The following is a 27,756-nucleotide window of genomic DNA, read 5'->3' as shown; positions in this document are numbered from 1 at the left end:
CAGCAGAGCATGCTATGCTCAGTCCTACAGCTCAGTAAGGCCTGAAATCCCTTGTCTTCTCTTGGAAGGCTTTTTGGAGGGAGACAAGCAGGAGCCTGCAGGTGTTTGTTATATTTAGGCTTTGTGCTGCCTTCCCTATTCACTCTCAGTGTGCCAATAGGGTGCAGCTGATCTTCACGTGCTCTTTGTCGCTCAGAGCTGCATTGCACTGCTCTGTGGCAGCGGCGTTCCTCCTGGAGGAGGCTGCAGTCAGTGCACACACTGCTGCTGTTGGGACGTGCTCACTTCTGCTGTCACGCTGGGGGTGTTGGCTCTCAGCACGCTGCAGTCTTTGCAGGGATATTGGCTGTCACAGAACGATGCTCTGGGTGACATCCCCAGCCTCGTGGTGTTCGTTGCTTCCCTAAAAGCTCAGCTTAGGACAGCGTATGTGCATCTTGTTCTTTACTGGAAGTAAGAAAGCCATTCTTAAAATCTGTCATTCTGCTGCATGCAGAGAAAAAAACAGAAGGACTCTGAAGGCTAATTGGAATGCAGTCTGGCATTTCTTATTACTTAAAACAACTCCTGAGTTAGAGCCTGTCTCCTGATTTGGAGGCTCAGCCAGCGAGGGCTCAGAGGTCCTCGAGCCGGGGAGAGCAGGACTAGAAATACTGTCCTGCTGGGAGGAAGTTTGTTTTATTGCATGTAGTCATGAGTTGTTGCATCCTTAGCTGCCAGCCCTGTTGCTTGGAGGCCTCTGGAGACCACAGGCTCAGTCCTGGGGTAGTGCTGGTGGGGTGGGAGCTGAGCTGCTGGGAGCATGGGGAGCTGTTCTGGGGAGCTGTCACTGTGATGCAGCAGTGGGAGGCAGAATGTGTTTCTCTGCTGCTCTTGCCAGTTTGTTAACAATGCTTCTTGGTGCCTGGGAACACAGATACCAGGATGCTCCTGTCTCTGTGCTCTCATGGGTTTTAGCAGGTTCATGCCTCATCCCAGAAGATTATACACTGCAGCTGTGCACAGGGAAGAGGAACAGGTTTTTATGATAGGAGTGGTGAGGCAGCGGCACAGAGATGAGGTGGGTGCCCCATCCCTGCAGGCACTCAGGTCAGGCTGGGGGGCTCTGAGCACCGACGGAGCTGTGGGTGTCCCTGCACACTGCAGGGGGTTGGGCCAGATGGCCTTTAAGGGTCCCTTCCAGCTCAAACCATCCTATGACTGCTGGTGTGTCTGCAGAAGAGCCACCTGTGGGCTTAGTTAAGGCAATTGCTACCATTAGTGAGACTGAATGTTGGCAGTCCCTGTCCGAGCCTGGTGCTTCAAGGAACTTCCATTGGTTTGGGACAAATGGTACGTTTGGTCTCAGGGAAACCAGGGTGTATTTATTAACATGCAATGGGAATGAATATTAAATGACCAGGGGGATTTAGCTGCTAAAGGAAGAGTGAGAGTGCTGAGCCCATCTGTCAGAGGCCCATCTCTACTGGGCCTCACTAATGTGAGCAAACTGGGCTAATGGAAGGTGTCCCTGCCCATGGTGGGGAATTGGCAGATCTCCCCTGACCCAAACAGTTCAGTGGTTCTATGAAGCTGTAGGTTTTCTCCTTGTCCAGGAATGTGGACATCTGAGCTAAAAGCGTTTGGGAGCAGAGAAAAGCCCGTAACGGTGGGATTCCTGGAAGACACTTAACCTGCTGAGTGCTTCGTCCTGCTTTGTTTCTATCACCCAAATAGTGTCTGCTATTGAGCAGATTTGGTGCAATTTATGCGATGCTGCAAGTGTCCCCTTGCTTGGTAATTACACTGATTAATCTGGATCATGCTGGAAAGCCACATGTGCCTTGTACCAGAGGGTATGCCACCATGTGTCTGTATTATTCAACTATAACAGATGCTGACAAGAACTGGGGAGATGAAGCGAGCTGGAGGTTGTTCTTGCTGTGTTGGCAGTGTTTGGGAAGGAGAACGTTTGGCAGTTTCTCTGGCTGGGAAGAAGTTGAATTTGTGGATCTTAGGAGATGACGACGAGGCTTTTCCATGTTCTGTGCACAGCAGCAGAGGTCCCTCTCTCTTCTGTCCGTGCACCCACAGAAGGGCTCTGCTGCCATCTCTTAGTGCTGCTCTGTGCATGGCAGGCAGCCCGGACTCGTTCCCCACTGAACGAGCGACCTTGATGGTGTTCTGGGAAGCCTGAGCACTTCCCTCCCGTCTTACACGGGGTACTCTGGGCTGTGTCATTACAGGCGGCTCAGTTAAGTCATTACCGCCTTGGTGAATACATGAGCTTTTCTCTCTCATCCCTATTCATCACCTTTGTGCTGACATGAATCATTTTCATTATAAAATGCTTCAGACCCCGTTAATTAACAGAATTGCTTAAATTTCGGTGAGATAGCGCTTGCCCAGAAATAACGGCTTTATATTCACAGCAGGGACAGGGAAGGCCCATAAACAGGGCCAGCTGAGGCCGGCCCTGTGCAGAAGGGCTGGGATGTGCCCTGCTGGGAGCTGTGCGCCGTGCTTCTGACCCACGTGCTGGCGTGGAGCATGGGCCGTGGTGAGCAAGAGACAACAGGGCTGAGGCTTACCCCTGTGTGGTAGTAGGCAGAAGCTGGGAGTGCCCGAGGAATAGGGGACAAGGCGGAGCCCCCTCTTTTTCGTGGGGCTGAAGATGGCGACAGTTCAGGTAATGACAGGACTGAAATGACAGAGGGGCTGGAGAGAACAGGGTGAGATTGTGCCTGTCCGTGAGAGCCGGGGAGCTGCAAGCATCTGAAATGGCAGTGATGCCTTTATGATAAATCCTAACAACGATAATTGTTGGAATAATTGCTAGTTTGAGAAAGCAAGGAGAGAGAAACGTCTACAGAACAGCATTGCCAGCCACTGCTGCACCCGTCATGTCACGCAGAGGAGGAAAAAAGATCCTTTCCTCCTTTCAGCTCATTGCCATTTGACTGCCACTGTGCCACACCACCAGCAGCTCCTTCCTGTGACCCATCCACCGCTGTCAGGAGGTCGGGCCCCATAGCTGCAGGCTGCACAGGGCATTGCTGGGCAACTGCCATTCGGGCTTCAGTAAACCTGAGCAGAGAAGGATGTGCAGGGCTGGCAGTAATGGGAGGTAAAGCCAATAGTTAACCAGAAAAGCCTGGAAGAGAGCAATTACAAAAACAGAAAGCAGTGGCTAAATCTGTGGAATGTTACGAAACTGAGCTGGAGGGGATTTGAAGCTGCTCTGGGCTGCTGCTGGGATGGTGGGGCTGGGAATGCGCCGCTAATGACCTTGGACTCATGTACACATGTCTGTGTGCCCCTGGTGCCACCCCAGGGCAGAGTCGCTTCTTTCTTTCTTTCTTTCATTCTCGAAACATTTCTCTGTGCTTTGTTGCCATGTAAATGAAACATCTTGGCTGACTGGAAAGTCGTAACTTCGGCTTTCACAGTGTTTTTTGGGCTTCCCTACTCTTCCCTTCTTCTTTTCCATTGCTGTATGTTTTAGCCCTGTTCAGTTCTCCATGCCCAGATGAATGAAAACCTGAATAGACTTTTTATGCAGTATAGAAGGACAAAAGAAGCACTGACATACCTTGCATTTTGTTTGGCTTTGTCTCACGTGCATTCCCAGTCCCCTGACATGGGCAGCTTCCCTGGTCTCCTATCTTAGAGACACATTTTAAAGTCACGCTTTAAAATGAGGGGGTCTGTGCACCAATGGGAACACCCCCTGGGGGGGGGTAGAGGTCGGGTGAGTGGAGAGCTCTGCCCCACATCCCTCCTGCACTGCTCTGCAGCAGCCGCTCCTCCCATGGCTGCGAGCTGTGCACATCCTCCTGTGGCTCCTGTCTGAGCAGATAAGGATAAGTGGACTGCTGCAGATTGGTGCCAAAGGGGCTTCGTGACTCAGCAGGGGCTTTTACACAGCATTCCTCCACACGGTGGGCAGCTGGCCCCCACTAATCCTTCACCCTGCTCCTGGCCTCCCCGGAGGAAAACACAGACCTCCAAATTTGGGGCTGTGAAGGTTAGTTAAGTGTTGGAGTGCCTGCTGTACAAGCAGAGGCTGGGAGACCCTGCTGGTCCCATTTGGAGCTCCAGCTTGTTCTAGGTACCCCCCAGCAACCTCTCCCATCTTTGCCTGTTCTGTGACTCTGCAGATGCTCTGCCACGTGCCTGCACTCACTCCACTGCCCATTTCCAGGTGTGATCCGGACAGCCGTGGCTGACCTGGACCGTGAGACACAGGACCGGTACGAGGTGGTGATCCGTGCGACGGACATGGCGGGGCAGCTGGGCGGGCTGTCCGGCTCCACCACGGTCACCATCGTGGTCACTGATGTCAACGACAACCCCCCACGCTTCCCGCAGAGTAAGTCCTGCTCGTGTTCTTGGGCTCCTGGCACATCCTGGCGTGTGGCTGTGGGCTGAGCCAGCCCTGCTGCTCGGGATGTTGTTGGGCACTGCAGAACGCACAGCGGTGTGCTTGGGGCTGAGTGTGCCCCTGCCCAGCGGCCCCATAAGGGGACTCCCTCAGCTGAGGGTGTTGCAGCTGGGGGTGGCTCAGCTCTTTTGCTGCTCTTCTCAGAAATCAGAGATGGCAAAGTTTGCCCAGAGTTGGACAACACTGCTGTGCTGCGTCTGTGTACAGAAATTATCCCTTTCTTTGCCTGGCTCTTTAAAGCATTAGCTCTCCCCAGTTCTCTTCTTGCAGCCCCTGTTTTTGGCTGGGGTTTGTTTTTCTCAGGACATTCTGAACTGCAGACATCGGCAGAGTTTGGACAGTACTTGTGGCCCAAGAGTGATCCCAAGGAGATATACAAAGGCGTGCATCAGGCTGGGGAAGGGTGCAGGTAGAGCCGTGACCCCGGTGCCTTTCTCTCCTCCAGAGATGTATCAGTTCAGCATCATTGAAACTGCCCCTGTGGGCACTGCCATTGGGAGAGTGAAGGCAGAGGACTCTGACGTTGGGGAGAACACTGACATGACCTATCAGATGAAGGACGAGGAAGGGGTGGAGATGTTCAAAGTCACCACAGACAGCAATACCCAGGAGGCTGTCATCACCGTTCAGAAGGTGAGGAGGAAAGCTGGCTGTGGGGAGGGCAGGCATCCCCAGGAGAGCCCTTTCCTTTGGGGGCTTCTACTGAATCTGAGTTGCAATAAACACTCCTCTGAGCGCAGCTCTAGCAGTAGCATTTCTGTGCTTGCAGGTGCAGGAAGAGACCTGTTCTGCCTGGATAGCACAGCACAGACCTATTTCTGGGGGAAAAGCTGAAAAGGAGCAGCAGTGCAGTGCCTTCTGCTGCCTGCACGGCTCCTGGGAGTGAGCAGTGTACAAAGTGGTACACAAAGTGATGGAGAGCAGTGCTTACAGTTCTTATTGATAGCGCCTGTTAGGAGCAGAAACGTGCCCACCTAATTCCCACACCTGATCAGTAGCACCAGGTGTGGCTAATGGGGGTCCTTGGGCCAGCTGTGGCTAATTCTCTCCTATTGTCTCAGCCTCTGGACTACGAGTCAAAAAAGGTGCACACCGTGGTGGTGGAGGCCCTGAACAAGTTTGTGGACCCACGATTTGTGGACCTGGGCACCTTTCGGGACCAGACCATCGTGCGGGTGTCTGTGCTGGACGTCGATGAGCCCCCTGAGTTCTGGCCCCCCTCCAACACAATGGAGGTCCAGGAGGATGCGCACATTGGCTCTATTGTGGGGGTGGTCACCGCTCTCGATCCGGACACAGCGAACCACCCTGTGCGGTAAAGCACTGCTCCAACTTTGTGTCCCCTCTCTTCCCTTCTGGCGGTGGGCACGGGGTCACAGCGTGGGGTTCTCATGGCCACCACGTGTGGCAGAGCGGGGGTGGAGAGGTGGTGCAGCTGATGAGTGCTTCATGTGTGTGCTGCAGGTCTGGCAGCAGGCAGTGAGCGGCAGTCTGCACATGGGTACCGGCAAGCTAGAGCCACCATCTCGCAGGTGACAGACGTGTCGTGGGCAAGTGACAGGCTTGTGAGTGGCAGGGGAGTGCCGGGGAAGGTGGCTGGGTGACGCCTGCATGTCCTTGTGCTGACAGCCAGGCAGCCGCAGTGGAGCCTGACACGGGCCAGGCGAGCGAGCAGGAGTGACAAGCGGGCAGTGATGGGGAATGATAAATGAGGTGAGGCTTGGGAAATGCGGAGCCAGAGCTCGGCTTTGTGTGCGCGTGCGTGTGTGCACAGGGATCAAAGATCAGAGGAGTTATATTTGGGCAGGGGACATAATCCAGGCAGCGGCTTATCTGCACAGGACATTTCCCATTTCCATTTAATTTGTGGCTAAAGAGATTGTTACCTTGTTAAATTGTTATTACCTAAGGCACAAAGCAGCCTTCTGGCTCTGCCAACTGGCCTGAGTCATGAGCAGTTGGGATGAAAAGCTGGTGTTCTGAAAACATCCTCAGCGCGTGGAGAATTTCCTTGAAATGTGTGTTCTTGTGCCAGGTGACAGCGGGGCTGCAGGCACCTTCCACACAGCCCCACTTCAAGTGAGCAGCATCGGCTCTGCATTGAGGGTTCTCTACGGAGCCCATCCCTGCCTGCAGTAAACTGGGGCAGAGCCTTGGGATGGCGGGTAGAGACCTCGCTGTGTGCATGCACAAGTACCTGTGCTTTGCACTGGCACATTTCTAGCAGTGCTATGGAGTGGAGATTTTATTTTGTGATCTGCAGCTGTGAGGAAGGTGTCTTGGGGACAGAAATCTCCTCCTTATTTTCTCTTGTTCTCCGTGCCCTTCCCCGTGGAGCTTGTTGCAATATTTGCAGACAGAACAAAAGGAAGCAGAGGAGAGGCTTCCTACCGCTGTGCAGAAGGTGCTGAGGACTTGGAGCAGAGAGAAGCAGATCCAGCTGATCAGCAGGAGGGTTAGAGCCTAAACATTACCATGCAGTGAGCTCGGTGCCAGGTGGGGCAATGCCATGTGCTCAGGGACAGTGCACAGCCAGCCGGACTCCAGGCAGGGAGTTGCAGTGTGGCTTAATAAAAGGCTTTGCCACGCCTGCAGCTTCAAAGCAGCACCCAAAGATGAAGGCGAGCATCCTGCCAGGGCGTGCCACCAGCCTGTCAGTGAGAGACAGCAGCACATCACCTCGCATCCCAAGCGTGCAGCTCAAAGCGCAGTCACAAGGAGCCAGCACTTGTACTTCACCTCTGCTACATGAGAGAGCAGCCGGTCCTGACAGCGTGACCAGCATTTGATCCTCAGCCCCTTGAAGTCGGTGCAAAGCCTTTCAAGTTGGTGCAGTTCATTGGATCCCTTTAACTTCCTGATCCTTGTCTGCTGGAGGTGGGAGCTGGAATGCGGCTCCTGTGCTCCGTCAGCTCTGCCATGTACAGAGGAGAGGACCAACACCTTCTGCTGTGCCGAGATGCGCTGTCCCCTCGAGACAGGACAGAATGAGGACTGCCCGAGACAGCCCAGCAAAAATCAGCGCCGTCAGTGTTCCAACCCTGCTGACACCAGGCTGCTGGTAACGAGGTTTGGGAAGTATTTTAAGCCAAGTGGGATAGGAGGTGCCCTTGACTCTCTGCATCCATCCCCAGGTGACGCAGAGCACTGTGCACATCCCAGCTGCAGGAGGACACGATGCCCGCTGCAGCTCTCTCTGGGTGCCCACAGAACACCCACCTCTCTGGGGGAGCAGCCCCTGCTGTGGATGCACAGAAGGGCCACGGTGCTGCCAGGTGGATCTGGAGCTCAGCATGGGCTGTGTGTCCTGTGGGGAGCGCAGAAACCCAGCAGGGGCAGCGCAGTGTGAGAGAACGGTGCTCTTTCTTTTATTCCATCCTTATTTGTTGCCTGACAAAAGCTGGAAGCGCTCTTTTCGCAGAAAGCATTCAGTTCCCATTTGCCTTTTTGGCGTTAGCTGTGTATTTCCTGAGCGTAGCACTGTTTCTCACCCAAACCATTGTATTAGGTAATACAGCGATGTGCTGTGTGTGTGTGTGAGGCTGTTTTGGATGGAAGCCTTTTGTTTTTCTCCCTGCAGTGAGCCTGTGCTCCGATTGCCTGCATCCCAGGCTTTATCAGCACTGGGAAAACATTGCTTGGGATTTAAGGTTCTCAGAGATATTCTCGTTTGGCATTCACCAAATCCAGAGGCACGTGTCGGACATGGGCATTTCGCAGACTCCGGCAGCACAGCGAGAACTGCAACCCGCTTCAATACAAAAGGGAGAGGAGGAAAAAACAAACATAACAAAAAGCTTTTCACCCAGTGGTTGAAAAGCTCGCTATTAACAAAACACGTGGCATAAAATGTGCTCCTCGTTGCGTTCAGGGGGAGAAGTGAAACAAACTGCTCGAGAAATGCATTCACGAGAAAGATGAGCACCAAGAAAGCTGTCTAAATTAAACAGTCGCTTGTAACATCCAGACCAACAGGCAGTGCCAGCAGGAGGAGAAGAAAATGGTTTACAAGGTCTGCATCCCAATCAGAGCCAGGCACTGCGGTTCCAGCTATGGAGCAGCAGCAGCTGAGCAGGAATGCAGTGACATCCCCCCTCTGAGCACAGGGAGGACATGGGAATGATTGTGTCCCTGCCTGGGCAGAACGTCAGTGGGACAACAAAGGGGAAGTGGGACTGCTGGAGGGGAGAGGCTTGTGGAGGGCAGCACAGACTTTGGTTGATAAAGGTCCTCCTACGCAACATGACATCAACTGAGCAGAAGTGGAATCCTTCCCTCTGGAAGCTCTGGTCTCCATGGGGTAACTCCTTGGGAAGGGAAGGTCTATGGCCACGTGGAGCAGATGGAGGGCTGTAGGTCCACCTGGACTGGCCACGTTCAAATCTCAGCCCCACATCAGTGATAAACGCAGGCAGCACCCACAGCTCTGTCTCCTTCTGTCAGCACTGCACTGAGAAGGTGTGTGGCAGCAATGACAAAGAGATCAGATTTCTGCTCTGGTTTGTGTCCTGCCGTAGGGTGTGGGCAGTCAGTCCTTCCCAGCCAGCTCTGAAATGACAGAAGACAAGCTCAGCACTGAAGCAATTAGAAGCACAAGAAGTGGTTACCGGTGACACCGTGGTGCTCCCCGCACCCTCCTGCCCTCTGGCCGTGCAGGCAGCCGCTGCCAGGGGTGATCACAGAACAGGACGTGTTAGGGGTCAGCAGCTGTGGGAGAACAACCGGAGCAATTACACAAACGTATCAATTATGCTATTGGAAGGATAGCAGATTTTGTCATCCCAGTTTCTGTTCCTCTTTCTAGCGCAATGTTGGATCTGCGAGAGTTGCCAGACCCCTCCTGTCCCTTCACAGTGGGTGAGTGTGGAGCGGATGAGAGGCTGCAGTATGTGCCGATGCCCCTTGGCTCCATGGTCATGGATTCTCCATTTCCAGCTTGGAGCTGGGGCAGGAAATGCAGGAGGGCTGGGAAGTCCCTGGGATGTGGTTCGGCAATGCCTGGGCTTTGTGCGACAGATCCCCGTCACCTCCAGGGGAAGACAGACGTGCAGGTGTGGAACATGATCGTCTGTGCATGTGCAGCAGTGAGATTTAGATAGCAATTTTCCCTTAACTACAAGCAAGTGCTGTTGTACATTCTCACCCCCGTCTGCCTGAGAAGGAGGGAGCTGAGGAACGCAATCTGGTGCTGTGTAACAGTGAGGGCTCATAGGCACAGTGCCATTGGTGTGCCGTTTGGGTGCCTCCATCGGGTAGGGATGCTCAGCAGCATGGATGGGTGACCTGGGAGGTGACCTCCCCCACAGCTGGCTTGGACCTGGGGATAGGAGGCACGGGGCTGCCCATGGCTCTATGCAGCGTGGCCATGGCCATGCCTGGAGTGCCAGGCACATGAGCTGCACTCCATGAGCCACAGTCGCTCAGATCAGCCGCCACGCAGTGTGCCTGTGTCACCCTTGAGCATGCTGCCAGCCTGGGGCTGCCCTGAGCCCTGCCCTGTCTGTCAGCCCTCCAGCTTGCTTTGTCCCTACGTTTATCTTCCTCCTGTTGTTGGACATGTGACCGAAGGCTTTAATTTATTCCCAGCCCTCCTCTTGGTAATTTATCCTTTGTGCTCTTTGCTGTCTTGTATTATTTAATTCTGTAAGGCGCTCTGGGATGCGGTGCGTATGAAAGATGCCGTACACAATAGCATTATGCTGCATTGTTGTGATTTGTAGGCCTTCTAGATTTCTAATTCTGATCGCGGCGGCGGTGGTGGTTATTTGTGTTATGGCTGCACCTGATGGCCGCGATTGGGTTGGGCTTCCCTGCCAGCCCTGCCTGCAAACAGGGCACCGAGGCTCTCTTTGGCACGTTCTCTTCTTCACATTTCCCCTCTTGCCCGCTCCCAGGTATGCCATTGACCGCAGCACAGACACGGAGAGGATCTTTGACATCGACGCCAACACAGGTGCCATTGTGACAGGAAAGGTCCTGGACCGGGAGACAGCGGGGTGGCACAACATCACCGTGCTGGCAATGGAAGCAGGTGAGTGGAGAAGCAGCCATCTGGGCTGGACCAGTGTGTGACGGTCATCTCCTATGGCCATCTCTTATGGCCATCTTCCCTATGGCTGTGCCACCACAGAGGCTGCACTCACAGTAAGTGCAGGATCTGCTCACACCCGGCTGGGAGAGGCAGGAGGGAGCTGAGCAGCCTTGAGGGTTTTGTTGGTTGATCTTCCCTCCCTCTGTGTGATGCTGAGGTGACAGAGCCCAGCTTGGATGTTTCCAGCAGAAGTTCTGTTTGTCTTTTCTATTCCGGTAAAGAAAGAAAAGAACAAACCTGGGTCCTGCTGCTCAAAGGAGCTTTGAATAAACTCCTCTTGAGGAATGAAAAGAAAATAATAGAAGCAAAGGGAAGGCTTTGATTCCCTGCAGATGCTGTGCTGTGGGTAGGAAGATGGTGGGACTGTCCTGGGCATCCTGCTGCCCTGTAATGTTTGCACAGGGCTTTGGTGCAGGGGCTGTGTTGGGTCCCCATGGACCCCAGGGAGCACTCAGATTCTCCGTGTGTTCCTTTTTCTGAGCCTTAAGATGGAGACAGACTTCCATCCAAGGCACTGTGCTGGGAAGCAGAAAGGCATTGCCAGGTTTCGTGCTTTGGCTGCACAACACCTCCCAGTTCCTGCGGACATTTGCCAAGACCTTCTTGTGGGATGAAGCCCTTCCTGGGCTTTGCTCTGACACACCCTACGGGGTTCCTGGTTCCCTTTTCGTTGCTCGTTCTGAATAGGAAGATGCCATTCAGATTCAAGAAACAGCACCAGGGCTTTGGCTGAGGGCCCAGCAGTTCCTTCTGGCTGCAGAACGGTCACCGCCGCAGTGGCAATGATCCACTCATTTAAGGCTGCCCCAGTAAGGGCAGCCAGTGACCCTGCAGACCCCACTGCCCGAGGTTGGGACCTCTGTGGCTCCGCTGCCCCACGGGATGCTCTGTGCCCACGGGTGGGTGAGCTCTGCACGGCACTGCCCCGCTGCCGGGGGAGGAGGGCTGACGGTGCTCAGCATCCAAAGGAAACGTGAGGTGACAAGAATCAGAAGGAAAATATTTATACGCGGCATCTAAGATTTCAGAGCAAGTCAGTAAATGCTGCAGCTCCCCTCGGGCAGGAGCGCCTGTCAGGCTGCATCGCTTCAAAGCCAGGGAGACTCCAGCGCTTCCACTTCTCCCATCAGCGGGCTCTGACTCATCCATTTTAACTGCCCAGACATTCCTCCCCGTGACATTATCCTTAACGTTTTGTAATCATGAAATATTAATGACTGATATTGAATTTAAAGCACAATTTATGTCTGAATCCTCAGGCAGAAAGGGCAGTTGTAAAGGTAATGCCTTCAGAGTGATGGGGGGGACTCAGGAGCGGGGCATCGCAGCACTGCCCCAGGGCAGCCGAGGGCTCTGTGCCGGCAGTGTGTGCCCCACAGCCTTGCAGCAGTGCCCTGGGGCAGCTGGGGCCTTGTGCTAGCAATGTGTGCCCTACAGCTTTGCAACAGTGCTGCCTGGTGTGTGCTCAGCGGGGTGTGGATGCCCATCCTGAGGCTGGCATGGCACTGCACAGGGTTGCGTGGCCATTCTCTGCAGCAGGTGTCCATCCACAACTGAGGGACAGTATCAGCTTTGGTGGAGCTATGAGCATTATAGAGCCCAGCTCTGAATCTGCCTGGGGCTGGTGGGAAGCTGTGCCCTGGCGAGCAGCTGGGGCGCAGTGTCCTGAATCTTGCCTTCCCATCCCTGGCAGCGCTGCCCTGCAGGGGTTTAATAAGCAGCAGCTGCTGGGAACGTGCCAGCTGGCAGCGCATGCTCCTGCGGTCAGGCTGGCTGCTTAGCTCTGCACAAGACCTAGCAGCAGGTGCTCCTGCAACAGGGACCGCATCCAGGGGGGTATGCCCCACCTGCAGAAAACTTGAGAGACTTGAGGACTGTGTTTGCATCCGAGGAGCTGTAGGAGAAGCAACAGAAGGCTCCTGGCGTGCCCGTGCCGGCTGCTGCTGAGCGCAGTTTGGCCTTGCAGCAGTGCAGCCAGTGGGAAACATGGGAACCGTTCAGCAAATCTGGGCTGGGACCAGGCCAAGCACTCCCAGAGATAAATCTTCATCTCACTCACAAGCTGTTTACCTTCCTTGGGCTAATATTAGTGATTCTCTTCCTGTTTTCCTCTTTGCTCATGTAAAATGATGAGGCCTTGACTGCTGTGTCCACTGCTGGTAATTGAGATGATAAATCTTCCTGCTGGAGACTGGCTTTAATCAGAGCATTGTGTTTGGATGCGATTTAATGACTCTCATGCTGCTGAGTCTGGGCAGGGCTCAGGAGAGGTGAGAGCCATTTCTATGTTACTTGGCTGCTCTGTTGTTTCCACTTTGCTTCCCTGGAGCTGCATCGTCAGTCCCAGCTGCTGGTGTTGGCCCTGTGTCTGAGGAGCTGTGCCCTGGCCAAGCCCCTGCAGTGTCCCTGCTATCTGTGCTCCATTCCACAGTCCACAGCTCTGCTGACAGCTGTAGAGCTGCCCTGTGCCTCACAGCTGGAAAGCAGCAGTCCGTCCCAGTGTGCATTTTAATCTCCCAATTTGCTGAGATAGCGAGGATTAAAATTCCACCCCTGGCACTTTTGGCTTCTCCACTGATGTAAAAATTCTGAATTCAGTATTGTACCAATTTGGTCTTGATGCAGAAGAGAGTGGTTTGTGTGCTGTGCCCAGTGCAGAGTCCCCGAGGGGTGCTGCAGCCACAACTGCTGCCTGTGGCCCAGGGGGCTTTCCTCGAGCTGGGCTTTGGGCTTCAGGAACACTGCAGAGCAGCTCTCTGTCTGTGGTGTGGCCAACAGAGCAGCACAAATGGTACGGCTGCCTCAGCACAGCTGGGTTTGGGGCTGCACAACAGAGGTTTGGTTGTGAAAGTATGAAGCGCTTTATCATGAGTTTGCATGAGGGTCTGGAGAGGCACCAGCTGGACCCCAGCGCAGTGTAACCATCCCTGCTCTCCTTCCCTATTGCAGAGGGGATGGTCGAGCATCTCCACAGCCTCTTCCCATCACTGCCAGCTTCAGCCACACAGTGCTTATGGAGCAGTAGGGCATCCCCCTGGCAGCTGTCTGGGAGCCTCTGCCCAGGGCAGAGCCTGGATCCCTTGCACAATTACTTTCCTGGCTAACTGAATTAAAGAAACCACTTGGGGCTGCAGGTTCAGCCAGGGCATTGGTCTCAGCCACAGTGTCACTGTGCAGTGGAGCCCTTGGATGAGACCCAGCCCAGGGAGTGCTCCCATGGCAGAACAGGGAGCGGAGCTGCTGGGGAGGTGCTGCGGCGTGGAGCTGCATGGCAGAGCTCGTGATGCAGCATCTCTGACACCATCAGGCCCAGGTTGGCAGAGGCAGCTGCCAGCCATCCGCCCGCTGCGTTCCCAGCATCTCCCCTGTGCTCCGCGTGTTTTCCATGTCTCTTTCCTCAGTCTTTTCAGATTAATAGCATTCCAACTCCTGGAGGAAATGCAGGAACCCGACATGTTTAATTTTAATTTAGGGAACCGTTTAGGTAGCAGCCTGGTTTCCTCGCTGCTGTCAATCAGGTTTTCTCAAGGCTGACATCAATTAGTTTAAAAATATTGAATGTAATTTTGCCTGACACAACATATTGCAGCCACTGCAAAATATAATTTATTTTAGAAGAAGAAATAATTAAACTAATTTGCATGTCAGTCAGCTGAGCTGGGAGAGGCACCGCCACAGAAAATGACTTTTCTCCTCCGTGGTCGCGCTCAGCCCCTCCGCGGCACGCAGTGCCCCGTCGTGCTCTGCCTGGAGGAGGTGAATGGGAGCGTTCACGTGAGAGGTGGGAGCGTTTCTGTGCACGTGGAGGTGCTGCACAGCTGTGCTTTGGGGCTGCAGCGGCGGTGCTGGCAGTACTGCAGTGTGCTGTGCGCCTTCCATCACCGCCGTGCGCTCCTCATCGCGCATCTGACCACCGTAAATCCACTCAGTGCTCTGAGAGCTGCAGGAAGGGCGCTTCAAAGAGGGCTGGGAGATATTTTTATCAAAGGCGTCCAAATATTTTTTGGAAGTTACGCCCATAAATTCAGGTGCTGGCTGAAAGGAAGGGGAGGTTTATAAGGAAAGCATCTGAGGAGCCTTCACACAGATCGTGGTACCGCTGGAAGAAAGAGGAGAGGGTTGCGCTGCTGAGCTCGGTGCTCTTGGAGATGGATGCATCAAAGGGGTCTGGGAGCGCTTGGTGGCATTGGGGTCTGCTCCTGCACTGGGGGAATGTGGCTGCGGAGGGGAAGAGGGGGACCTGGGCTGCTCCTGCTGTGCTCTGCCTCCTCCCTTCTCTTTCTGTCTCCTTTCCTTCTCTCAGCAGGGCAGTGCCAGATTCCTCGCACCATAGCACTGAAGTCTCCATCTTCCTACATTGAGCTGAGGATGGTGAAGCAGTGCTGTCACCCCTCTCCTTGCAGGAGCTGAACTGATTTCCCCCCTGCTCCTTTGCAGCCCCAGTGGGTACAGAGCTCTGCCCCCAGGTTCCTGCTCCCTCCCACCCCACTGCCTCCCGCTGTCTCTTCCCCTGGAAGTGATGGCAGTTTGTTTCAATGCACCAACATGCTTTTAAAATAACACGGCGTTCCAGGCTTTTAGTCACGACTTCTGCCTTCCTCCCCCGAAAGCAACCATCTAATCACCAGAGCAGCTGCTCTGGGTGAGAGGGAGTGATAATGCACGAGTGAGGTGAAGGCAGCTCCAGGAGGGTGCTCAGGTTCCTGGCTAATTATGGAGCAGTGCTAAATCTCCCCTCCCTTGGGTCCTCCTCTACTGATACATGGGAGACAGCATTAATTTTGTAGACAAACAGACAGCAGAGCTCCTGCCCGTGAGGGGAGAGGCGCTGGGTCTGTCTGAGCTGTAACCTCTGAGTGGAACAAAGGAGATGGAGAATGAGGGATTCCTCATTCCTGGAAGCATGTGAAGAGCTTCAGGAAACATCAGGCCCTCGACGCTGATTTGCTGATAAAGAGGGCACCCCTGAGGCACATGCCGTGAGCAGAGCTGCGCGTGTGGCTCCAGGCTCTGTGTACCCCAGAGCAGCTGCAGTACCAACAGCTCTGACCTGGCCATGGTGCCTTGCTCCCAGCTGGGTAGAATGGGCTAACAGCGGTGTGCTGGGAATCCTGGGCACACAGCCCAGCCTCTGGGCTCATTTACTGAGAAACGCAGGCAGTGAGGCCAAGTGGTGCTCTGCAGGAGCAGCCAACCCGCAGAGGGGGTCACCGGGCATGACCTCGGCGCTGGCAGCAGCTGCGCAGCCCACCACGGCCATGGGCAGATGGGATGAGGAGGGCTCACTCCCCGCCAGCAGCAGATGGCACTTCCCACTGCAGCTTTGGTTCTCCTTTGTTGCAGATAATCATTCGCAGGTGTCGAGAGCCTCTCTGCGCATCCGCATCCTGGATGTGAATGACAACCCGCCCGAGCTCGCCACCCCCTATGAGGCTGCCGTGTGTGAGGACGCCAAGCCAGGCCAGGTAATGAGCAGCCCCCGGCCCTTCTCCCAGGGCTCTGCCGGCTCTGTGCCACCAGCAGTGCATGCATGGCAGGAGCTGGTTTGATTCCTGTGGTGCTCCCCTGGTTCACACCCTCAAACGGGAGCCCAGTGGGGCTGCAGGGCAGTTCTGGTGCTCACCTCTTCTCTCTCCCCACAGCTGATCCAAACTATCAGCGTTGTGGACCGTGACGAGCCTCAGGGTGGTCATCGTTTCTACTTCACGCTGGCACCTGAAGCCACCAACAACCACCACTTTTCTCTGCTGGATGTTAAGGGTAAGCCCTGCTGGTGGGTGTGAGGGGCTGGGGCTGTGCTGGGTGCAGCTCGGGAGCTCTGAGGTACTCCCACAGCTCCTGGTTCTGAGATGGGCCCACTGAGTGTTTGCATTGCCTTATAGAGGCTCCACCAGATTCCTCCTTTGCTGTAGAGCACTGTCTGCTCAGCCCACTGTGTTTCTAGGGCTCGTGGTCCCTTCTTTGATGTGAAACCTCCAACCTGCCTGCAGGCAAGGAGATGATGTGGGCTTACAGATGAACACGCGCCTGTTTGCAGCATTACCATGTATCCCTCTGCAAAGCATGCCCCGGAGCGTGGGTCAGCCCCAGGCTGCCGTGTGGGTGGGTGGGCAGCGGCTGTGGGAACAGCCCCAGGGATGCTGGAGGGGGCAGCGGTCAGGCTGTGTTTGTGTGCATGGTGGCAGTCCTGGAAGGCAGTTATCAGACTGCTCCTTGTCTTCAGTGGGTGTTCTTGGTGAGTTTAGGTGCTGATTTCAGGTAAGGACAGCAAGGCCCCTTGCAGCTACTGGGGTCTTCTGCAGCCAGATGTGTGTGTTTGCCACAGGAACCAACCCGGATGGGGGCCAGCAGGCTGTGCTGCAAGACTTTGTCCTTGTTTGCCATTATTAGGGTTGTTCAAACAGAACTTGCAGCAAAACTTCCAACGTAATTGTGGAAGAAGCGATATTGCTCTGTGTCCTGAAAAGCACAGCTGTCTCTGACCCACGACCCCCCCTGCACTCATGGGGCAGCTGGTCACCAGACTTTTGCTTCTTAGCATATAAGCAAGCTTTAATCCTCCACAAGATTTTGCCCCACGCCCAGCGATTAACTTCCTTCCCTGACCTCAGGAAAACATATGGGAGCTCTGTTCCACATCGGGTCCATCCCTTTCTTCACCCTAATGTCAGCTCTGGGGCTGCTCTGAGCCGGGCTGTGCTGGACCCAGGCTGGGATCCTGCTGGGGTCACTGCTGGGAGGTCCTGGGGCTCAGCTGGGGCCACTCCACTGCCAGCAGCATCGGGGTCAGCCCTGCTCGTGCAGTGGGGCTCATGGGCAGGGACCCCAGAGCCAGTGCTGCAGGGCAGAGCTGCAGGAGGGCCCAGAATGTGCCGCCCCTCCCAGAGCTGCTGCTCTCATGAGTGGGACGACACGCTCATCACGCGGGGTAATCCTCCGTGCTAAATGATCCCACAAACCTGCATGTGGTGCAACACTGCATAAAATGAGTAAAAGCTGGCGTCACCTCCCGCCTTCTGCTCTCGGTAAACAAATGCTGTTGCTGCAGGGTTATTCCCAGGGTGTTTGGAGACCCTCCCAGTTGCCAAGCGGTGCTTTCTGCCACAGCAGGAGGCGGTGGCTGCCTGTGCAGATGGAGGCATTCCTCACTTCTGCTGTGTGTGCGCGCTTTGCTGTCAGCTCCTTTTGGTTTCCCCCTGCCCTGACTCCTCCACTCCATAGCAAGCCCTGGTCCTGCCCCCCCCCCCCCTCCCCTGTTCCCCCGCTGCACTCCTCGTTGCCCCCCGCCCTTGCCTCACCCCTTTTCCACTTATCTCTCCTCCTCCATATAAATATCAGCGGTGACAAACTGCTACCACCAGCCCATCTGTTTCTTTGTACAAATTTGTAGCCAGTTTTGAAACGTGATTTATAAATATTGCTTTTGCAGCCAAAGAGTGACACTGATGGATGTCAGCACAGATGGATCCGCTAAGCTCTTGCTTAAATCCTTCTCATTTTTTTGCCGTGCACCTACTTCCCTCGGCTCCCACCAGGCAGCAGAAAGCTGTCTCGGGAGGGTGGTGTCCCCAGGGATCAGCATCCTCTTGGGAGCACTCTTGTTGCAGTCCGCCTTGCAAAGTGCCCGCAGTCACCGCCTGCAGACCCGCTCATCATTGCCCAGCAGCAAGCATTCCTGCCCGCTCTGCCAAGAGCTGCCTTGGTGCCAGGTCAGGGATGTAAGAGCAAAAGGTGACCCTGCAGGACGTTCTGCGTTAGCTGAATTACCGCTGGAGCTGAGCACAGGACTCAGGCTTTTAGAAGCAGGGCTGTTTCCTACTGGCATCTCTCTTTCTCTGCTCTCGGTCTATCCAAGTGAGTGCTCGAGCGCTTGCTAATTCGTCAGATGTGAATGAAAAGTCATTTGTGATAACTGCAAACCCAATCTGGAATGCAGATGCTTAGCAAACAGTGTCCAAAAGAGGAGATAGTGCTGGGAAAGCTGACCTTGCCCAGGTCCAACCGGTGCCTTTCCAAAGGCATTCACCATCCTGTGACTCCGAACTCACTTTTTGCTGGGCCTGTCTGGCCCTAGAAAATTGATTGCAAAAGGATCAAAGGCAATTAAAGCCTGAAATCATGTTCTCCAAGAAATGCTAATTGTGTTGGAAGGGACAGTAGAGAGCATCTAAGCCTAGCAACCTGGAAGGGTGGTAGATAATATGGAGCGACACATGGAGCTATTGACTCCGGAGCTCAAGGGCTAGGCAAGCAGATGTCAGAACTCTCTGCAGGTCTCATTAAGAGCTTGTAATGGCTGATAGAAGATCTAAAAATCATTGCAATCAAAAGCAAAATGTTAGGATTTGGGGATTGCCTCAGGATAGACAAAGACTCCTCCTGCCCTGCAGGGATGCCTCTCTCAGCATGAGAGGCACAAACGCTGATCAGATTTGGGGTGAAAAAGAGCATCGAACCTCTGCGAGGGCTGAGCCAAAGGCAAGGGAGCAGCAGTGGTACCGTGGCCTGGCATTCAGAGAACTGGGGAGCAGAAACAGGCAAAGGGGAAAAAGGGATCCTTCTCATAGCAACTGCACCCTCTGGGGAGGGAGTCCCAGCAGGGGCTCTGCATCCCCCAGGAATGGGACATGGAGGCTGCAGAGCAGAAGCAGAGAAGGGAAAGGTGGGCACCCACTGCAGTCTGCGATGTGGGAGAGGGCACAGATAGCAGCACCCGGGCTAGGGGTGGTCGCTGTCTTCTGCTGTGCTGATGCTGATCAAGATTGAGTTATGAGAAGGATTTATTAGCTCTGTCTTTGAAGCTGCCAAGAGCCTCTTTGGAGAGGGAGTCTGAGAGACATCACTATTTCATTATTCCTAGTCATGTTATGCCCCTGCCACTGTATATTGCACTCCTCAGCGCCCCTCTCTCCGTGCACTGACTGGTCCCTGTGCTCTGCTCATGTTGGTTTCTGCCTTTTGTGACTGCTTCTCCAGCAGGTAGAGGTGCTGCTTCCTGACCATTGCATGAGGTGATATGATGTGGGGTGGAGTAAAATCTCTGCATGTTCCTGGGCTGTGCTGCCTTTCTCCTGTCAGCAACTGGGAGGGTTGTGCAAGGAGCAGGGATGCAGAAGGTGCTGGGGGGGGGGGGGCACGTGGGTGGCAGCAGTCAGAGAAGTTGGATGCAGGCACTGCTGGGGCCTGATGGGGGTCTGCCCATGGTGAGCAACATCCCTCGTGTGAACGTGGAATTTCTATGGCTCTTCCTCCAGCAGGACTTGCTCATGTCACCCCGTTAGAGAAGAAAAATGTTGCTTTGTGGTGACTGAAATAGTTTGGTGCTTGTGATTTTTGTCTCTCCCATGCACCATTTCGAGTTGCACAGCCCCTTCCTGAGCAGGTTTCTCACAGAGCTGGCTGCTCTGCTGCTTTATTTTTACTTTGTGGGTTCAGCAATGAAAATATTTCTCCCTCCCGCACTGGGCGGTGCGGAGCTCAGTGGTGCAGCGCTGTCAGAGCGAGCTGAGGGTGGCAGCTGCCTCTGCAACTTGCATGTCTATTTCCCCTTCATTTCCACAGACCGTTTCTAAGGACACAGCATGCAGTGCTGCGTGGCAGGCCCCGCTCTCAGCAGACTGAAGGGGGCTCCCTGGCCCTCTGCTATGAGATTCGGAGATGCACTCCGGGACTTCTCCCTTGGTTCTATGGGGTAGACATGGAGCAGGGGACTGCTGGGCCGGGTCTGGCCATGGTCTGGGAGTGGCGCCTTGTCTGAGCTGCCGTGACCGCATCTCCACCATCTCTGGGTGCCCAGTGCTTGCAATCAGCGTGGACAGCTGGGAGCTAGTCCTGGCCTCTCACTGAGATAGCGCCATTAATGTTATTTATATCTCCCTGCTACGCTGCAGCAAGCTGAGGGAGCGGCACCGAATGAGATCGTGTTACCTTTGTGCAAACGATTAGCATAACAATTCAATTTTTCCCAGCTTAGCCTTGGTAGGGAATAGGAATCTGCTCTGCTCCTCCCTCCCACTCACTTCTGCACTGGGCTGTGCTGTGCCTGGAGTCACAGCCCCGGTGCAGCCCGAGGGCAGGGACCCCAGGCAGCCTGCGGGCATAGAAGGAGCACACTCCTCTGCAGGCAGCCCCCTGCCCTGTGCAGGCTGCCCACGCTGCAGCACTTGGATCTTGTCTGGTTTGGGAAGTGTGAGCCAGCGCTGCGTGCTGCAGCCCTGCAATATCTGAGTGCAATATCACCTTATTGCTGCCTTGTGATCTGGGCTCTGGGGTGGTTGCCTTTCTGAAGCGTGCTTTGTGAGCAGGGATGAATGAGGTTACCTGGAAAATTCTGTTGGTGGATGAAAGATGCTACATCCAAAGGAAGAATTCTGCCAGTGAAAACCGCAGCACAGCTCTGCATGGAGGGACAAGGTTTGGTTTTGAATCCTGGCTGTGTGCCATTCAGTGCAGCTCTGAACGTTGGTTGGTGTGGTCCTCTGCCCGGTGTCCACGCCTCTCCCCAGCTGGAAGGTGAGCTGAGCTCTTCAGGGCAGACCCTGCATTCTCACGTGAACTGGAAGAGAGATGATGTTTTCCTGCCTCCATTATGCCTAAATCCCAGCCATCCCCAGCAGCACAGCCATGGCAGCTGAGCTCCATGCTCTGCTCTGCCCTGGCTGCAGCACGGTGCCCTGGGACCTGCCCGCATCCTGCCCACCCCATTGCCCTACATGTGGCTCCTGTCCCTCTGTGCCCCAGTGCTCTCAGGCTGCACCGATCCATACGGCAATTTCCGTGGTGGCAGTCGGCCCGAGAGCCACGATTAAAATAGATGTCTTTTCCGATCGAATTGCTGATTGATACAGAAAGGGGCCAGTCCAACATAAATCAGGGGCAATGAGGAGAGAGGCTGCAGACAGCAGCACCTTGCAGCAAACAGGCCAATCTACGTTTCATTAGATAAAGTCTGCAGACAGTCGGCAGCACCTTCTGACATCTGGCCACAGTTGTTCAGCCACTGTTCAGTCCTTTGCTGTTCACCTGGTTCTGCTGCTGGCCGGCTGTGAGCGGCACATGTGAGCAGGGAGCAGAGCTGATCCCAGGCCCCTTTCCTATCCTGCATGTTCTGGGTGGTGTGTGGCTGCCCAGGCTCATCCTTGGCCTTGGTGTGTCACGCAGTGGCTGTCTTAAGGTACCGAGTGGTGCTGCTGAGCCCCTGAAGCAGCCGGGTTTGAACAGATAGGGCTGCTGGTCCCAAGGACCTCAGCCTGCTCCTGCAGAAGTTACAAAGGACCCAGAGGGTGCTGGGCTGGGCTCCTCCCCTGTGGCTCTTGGGTTTGGGGGCAATAAGAGGTGCACAGCCCCTGCTTGGCTGAGCTGTGAGTACTGGAGTTGGTGTCCGGACAAGAATGTGTGCCTCTCTGCACCCCGAGGGTCCGTCCTATGAGCAGAGCAGCTCATGCTGACCCTGCTGTTTCTGTGATGGGAATGACTTTGCTGTGGGTTTTTTACTTCTTCCCTGCAGACAACACAGCTGCGGTGCACACGCAGAGAGTGGGCTTCAATCGCCAGGAGCAGGACGTGTACCTGCTGCCCATTTTGGTGGTGGACAGCGGCCCCCCGGCCCTCAGCAGCACAGGAACCCTGACCATCCGCGTCTGTGGCTGTGACAGCACAGGGGCCATCCAGTCCTGCAACAGCACTGCCTACGCCATGTCAGCAACGCTGAGCCCTGGTGCCCTCATTGCACTGCTGGTGTGCGTCCTCATCCTGATCGGTGAGTGCTGCCCCTGGGCACACAGGATGCTGCACTGGTGGAGCACTGCGTGTGCTGAAGCAGCAGAGCAGTGTGGAGAAGCAGAGAAGTGTGGGCTTGTCTGTGCGTGGGAATGTGATGGGGCTGGAGAGAGAATGCTGCAGCGTCCTCAGGTTCAGCACAGGGCAGCTGGAAAGCTGAGAGCCCTTCATCACTATGGCTGGCCTGCAGCTGGCTGCTGAGGGCTGCCGGGGCTCAGGGAAGTCCCCTCTCCTTGGCATGGCATGGCATGGTTCCCCACCTCCTGTCACATCTCCATTTAGAAAACCCTTTCCCATAGCGTGCACTTTACACTGGTTTCATTTTCCAATGCAACACAAACAAATTTCTGCCTAATTGCCCAGAAGAATAAAGTGCACATCGGTGCTCAAAAGGTGATGGGCTGAATGGATGATGATCCAGGACACATCTGTGGCTTGCTGCTCAGGCTCTGTGCCATCTGCTCCACAATTGCCCTCACAACATTTGGCTGCCGCTGTGATTCATGCACCCCCCCTTTCCAGTGCATCTTCCCTAGACTCCATCCGTTTGTCTGTCCAGCCGTGTGCTCATCCATCTGTCCTTCCTGTCTCAGTGGCTGTGCAGCATGGAAAAGGGATCTCCCGATCTGCACTGAGCCAGCATCTCTCACAGGTGGTGATGTGGCACAACTGTTGCTCTCCGGCTGGTGGGATCTGCTGGGGCTGTGCTCTGTGCTGCCGGTGCACCCTGTGCCAGAGGGGTTCTGCCTTTGTGCCCTGGTGCACTGCTGCTGCACAGCACGTTGCCTGCTCTGATCGCCTTTGTGCTTCCTCCCCCAGTGCTGGTGCTTCTGATCCTCACGCTGAAGCGACACCACAAGAGCCACCTGACGTCCGAGGACGACGAGGACATGAGGGACAATGTCATCAAATACAACGACGAAGGAGGGGGCGAGCAGGACACGGAGGCTTACGACATGTCCGCCCTGCGCAGCCTCTACGACTTCAGTGAGATCAAAGGCGGGGACGGGGGCGGGGGGCCGGGAGAGGGGGGAAACCCGGCCTCTGAGCGCCATGCCCTCCCGCAGTGGGTGCAGAGCCCGGACCTGGACTTCTCCGTGTTCAGAGACTACATCTGCAGGAAGGTGGAGCAGGCGGACGAGGACCTCTCCGTGCCGCCCTATGACTCGTTCCAGACCTACGCCTTCGAGGGCTCCGACTCTCCGGTGCCCTCGCTCAGCTCCATCAACACGTGGTCCAGCGGCTCGGAGCAGGACTTCTCCTACCTGGGGGGCTGGGGGCCGCGGTTCCGGCAGCTGGCAGCGCTCTACGCGGGGCGCCGGGGTGAGGAGGACAGCGAGGAGTCCTAACGGCACCGCCGGACCCGCCGGGAGCAGTGGGTCGGGGGGCTGCGGCGGTGCCGTGGGGCCGGGGGTCGGTGTGGGTGCTCCTTCGCGGTGCTCCCGGTCAGGGCTGTGCCACAACAACCGCGCCGGGTGCCCGCGGGAGCGCTGCGACCGTCATAATCTCCTTAATGCTGATCTCCGTTAAAGCACTGCACATTAATTTAAGAAAGGGAAAAAAATCTAATTCGAGAGCATTTGGAGGGGGGTTGTCACCCACAAATTGTCATTTAAATAGATCTGTTCAGTGAGCCCCATTCAGGAGGAGAAGAGCAAACCGGGAGCCTTTTGTTGTTTAAATTGTTTTTGTCACTTGAGTCTCAGAGCATTTGGAGCGCTTTGATTCCTTTAAGAGCTTTCCTTGCAGAGGGAAACAAGCTTTTAATTCTGTTCTGCTTTTTTCGCTTACGTTTGCTCACTTTTTGGAGTCCTCTCTGTGCGCAGGGGATGCTCACGCTGTGGCTCCACGGGCACATCCTGCGCAGAGCGGCTGCTGCTCGGGAGCTCACTCCAAAGCGCGCTTCTCTGCTGAGCTGCAACTGCTTCTCCTCTCAGCTCTTGCACCTTTCCTGTGGCTGACCGAATGGCGGCGACTGGATGGGTCTCTCCTGCCTTCCTGCACTGTAGGCACTGGCTGCAACATCCCGGTGTGGCCCGTGGCCCCGGTGACAGATGGGGACGTCCTGCTGCTGCGGTGGCACAGCGACCCACGTGGGTCCCTGCAGCACAGCTGCTTTGCACGAGCCCTCCGGTTCTGACAGGTGCATCGGGAGGAGGCAGGAGGGATGTGGCGTTGCTCCTCAGCTGCAGATGATGCTGGAGGAAAGTGCAATCTGTGGCTCCTTATCTGTTCATGTTGGAAACAATCGATGATATAATAGATAGGTAACTGATAAGGTCTACCAAGGTCTGACACATCCTGGGCTTGTCATTGGGTTTGTCCTTTTAGTTTAGCCACAGACAGTGTTTTCTATCCTTGGAAAGGGTTTAAACGTAAATGTAGATGCGTGTTTGTTTTATGCTGTTTTGCTTCCCGGCCGCTGGTGTCAGCCCTCTGACCTCAGCGTAACTCCCAGCAGTGGAGAGGTGCGGGGTGCCCCTTCCCCACAGCCCCCATCTGTACCGCTCCTCCCACGGCCGCTGCACTCAGCTTCCTGCAGGGCTGGGAGCTGCTCACTGCTCAGGGTCCTCCGGTCCCTGTGAAGGAGGCTGCGGGCACCCGCATTCGGCGTGCCACTGGTTCACTGTGACGATGCTGGAGAGGCAGCAGGGCTGATGGGAAGCGATGCCCTGATCCCAGAGCAGGAGAATGGAGAAAGCCCTCTTTTTCCTCAGGAATGTGTACGTGTTTTCCTTCTGGGCTAAAGAGCTGTGTCCAAGCCTCTCTGGAGTCGGCCTTTCCTTTAGCAAAAGTGTTGTGCAATAGTAGGGCTCTGTCTGTAGGAGATGGGGTCTGACAGGGTACGTGTTTAGCCACCTTCCCCTTGGGTTTTCCCCCATCCTCAACCAGCCTGTCCTCCCACACGCATGCACGCACGCTTGCGTCTTCATTTCCATCCCCCATGTAAATACACAGGGAGAGCAGAGCCCAGCAAAGCACTGCTCCACTGCACCGCCTGTGCTCGGCCCTCCCGTGACTGCAGGAGGAGCTGTAGCTGCCACAGTTCTCTATCCAAACTAAATTAGGAGGTTGATTTTCTCACCCTTGTTATTTTTTTTCAAGGTCTTTCATGGACCTGGAAATAAATTATTTCCTTGTCGTCTAGCCTGAGTCTTATTTCCTTCTTTGCCTGGTTCTGTTTCCTGGTACTGAGCTTCCAACATGGTCCCCGAGTGTGCCCATAGGGCCAAGGGCAGGCTCTGCTTATTCACCTCTTCCCGTTCCTGAAATGCTCATCATAAAAAGCCTCGTCATAGGAAAGGTCTATTTTTTTTCCGGCTGAATTTGAAGGAAATCTTGAAAAACCAAAACACACTCGGCTTTGTCCATCTTTTGGACAGGAGAACACCACCCTGCTCCCACCAGGACGCACCTACGACCCACCCAGCGCCATCCCCGAAGCAAACTGCATGCCACACCACAGAGGAAAACCTGACAGAGCATCCTCGCGGTCATCCTTCCTTAGCCAGCAGCATTCCGAGTGTTCGTGGGAGCACCAACCCTTAACGCAGCTCTGCCGGCGCAGCCCGGCGCCCCGGAGCTGTCCAAGCACGGGTGCTGATCGCGTTCTTTCCACCGTCACTGGCACCGGGCATCGATTGCTCGCAGGTTCTGTCACCGTGACCCATATTCGTGTGTATTGCTGCAGCATTCCGTTAGCAGCTGCAGAAAAAAAAAAATAGAAAAGAGAAAAAAAGAAAAAAAAAATCTCCTTCAAACCCAGTTTTAATACTGAAGTGATGTAAATAAAGGACACCCTATCCTGACCGCAGCCAAAACAATTGCTGGTGGTTTTCTTGATGGCAAGAGACTGGGAAATGAGCAATGTGCCAACGGCATGAGCTGTCCTGGGCCAGGGTGCTGCCAGGCTCTGGATGCAGGGGGATGCTCAGCTTGGTGGTGGCATCAGTGTAGGTCAGTAGATAACATGGGGAGAAAGTGAACCTCTCCATAAACCAACAGTCATTTAAGTAGCATCTTGCAGCCTTGCTCTGGAAGAGGCTGTTGATCCCAAAGGTCTTGAAGTTTTCCATATCCATTGCCATCCTCGTGCATCTGCTCCCATCCTGCTCCCCTGAGGATTCACTTCATAGCAAGCAAGAGGCATTGGTGACCTTTGATGGCAGCTGTCGGTGAGATGCTGTACCAGAAGGGAGCACAGGGGTTCAGACAGGGAAGGTGCGCTGCCCACTCCTAATGTACAGCTGTTTCTCTTTTCACAGTTGCAGTGAGTGCTTTGGTAACTGCCAACAGTGAGGAGGCCTTTTTGCAATCATTGCCGTTAATTGCCCACACGCAGCAAGTGTGTCAGCACTGCACTCCCAGCTGTGTGCTTTGGACACATTGGCCCCAGTGGCTGTTTGCAGAGCTATTGACAGTTGTTGTGCGTTTGCACCTTGGGTTTCCAGCCCGGAGCTCTCCTGTTCAGCTGCAACAAGCAGAGACGGGGTCCCTGAGTCCTGCTGCCCACCATCAGGCACCAGGACAAGCAGTGTATTTATTGTGCGACGCCCTGGGGGCTGGGCTGTCCCAGTAGCTCCCACTGACAGAGGGAGCAGCCTGCAGTTGATGTGCTCCTAACAAAGGGGCAATGAGCGCCCAACACTGGGTGTGTTGGGTCTGGGCCACATAAGAGGATTTGTGTCCTGATACTGTGAGGGAATGAAGAGAACTCAAAGCAATGCGTTGCCAGCCAGAATCAGACCCTTCACTAGAAGAGGAGGATTATTGAGAGCACTGATTGCAGAAGCACCTATGAAGATGTTTCGAGAGCTCCATGCAATGCCCTCTCAGCACAGCCCCTTCTGAAGAAATGCTTCTATAGGCATTCCTCTTTCCATACGCACGCTTCTTTCTTTAGTAGTTGCATGGCTGCCCCTGGCTTCTTGCAGAGCACCTCACCGCTCACTGCCACCAGCATGTTTTGGCATTTCTTTGCCTGGAGAAAGTCAGTTCTGTTCAGCTGCTCTGCAGGACCATGGCAGCTCTGCGGTGCCACTGTGCATGCTGCTTTTTGCTAAAGAGCAGTAGCTCTGCTCCTGGGGATGGCAGCGTTTGCCACAGGTTTGTTTTGAGCATGTCCTGCAAAGTTTATGCCCCTGTGCTTGCATACCACAGTGGCACTGGGCACTGCATCTCCTGGCCCTGGCAGTGCTGAGCAATGTTACTTTTAATGCCTTTGCTCCAGCAGGCGAGGTGTTAGAGCCTCCTCTGGGAGGTATTTGCAAAAGATGGATATGATCTGCTGGAATTGTTTAGGGGAAATGAGAAAGGCACTGATATCTGCACTCCCAGGAGAAAAATACATCTCTTGTATCCAAGAGCAAGCAAGGCCTCAAAGCCTCGGCCTCCCACTTGCCTGGGTAATTTGCTGCTTGTGGAAGTGATCAGCTTTCCCCAAAATCCTCCAAGCAGCCGCTCC

At 54.8% G+C, this 27,756-nt stretch overlaps 1 protein-coding gene across 1 annotated transcript in view; it reads left to right on the top strand.

Moving 5' to 3' along the window:
* Positions 1 to 25,439, top strand: part of CDH22 (cadherin 22) — a 57,626-nt gene extending 32,187 nt beyond the window's left edge. Inside the window, exons 5-12 of the mRNA XM_417477.7 lie at positions 4,184 to 4,351; positions 4,869 to 5,056; positions 5,485 to 5,738; positions 10,318 to 10,454; positions 15,858 to 15,979; positions 16,157 to 16,274; positions 22,021 to 22,272; positions 23,112 to 25,439. Coding sequence (XP_417477.3) covers positions 4,184 to 4,351; positions 4,869 to 5,056; positions 5,485 to 5,738; positions 10,318 to 10,454; positions 15,858 to 15,979; positions 16,157 to 16,274; positions 22,021 to 22,272; positions 23,112 to 23,641 — 1,769 coding nt within the window. The 3' untranslated portion in view covers positions 23,642 to 25,439. The remainder of the gene's footprint in view (positions 1 to 4,183; positions 4,352 to 4,868; positions 5,057 to 5,484; positions 5,739 to 10,317; positions 10,455 to 15,857; positions 15,980 to 16,156; positions 16,275 to 22,020; positions 22,273 to 23,111) is intronic.
* Positions 25,440 to 27,756: the final 2,317 nt, after the last annotated feature.

The sequence above is a fragment of the Gallus gallus genome, chromosome 20 (assembly GCF_016699485.2).
Source record: "Gallus gallus isolate bGalGal1 chromosome 20, bGalGal1.mat.broiler.GRCg7b, whole genome shotgun sequence".
In the NCBI taxonomy this organism is placed as follows: Eukaryota; Metazoa; Chordata; class Aves; order Galliformes; family Phasianidae; genus Gallus; species Gallus gallus.
This window is presented reverse-complemented; position numbering and strand designations above follow the sequence as displayed.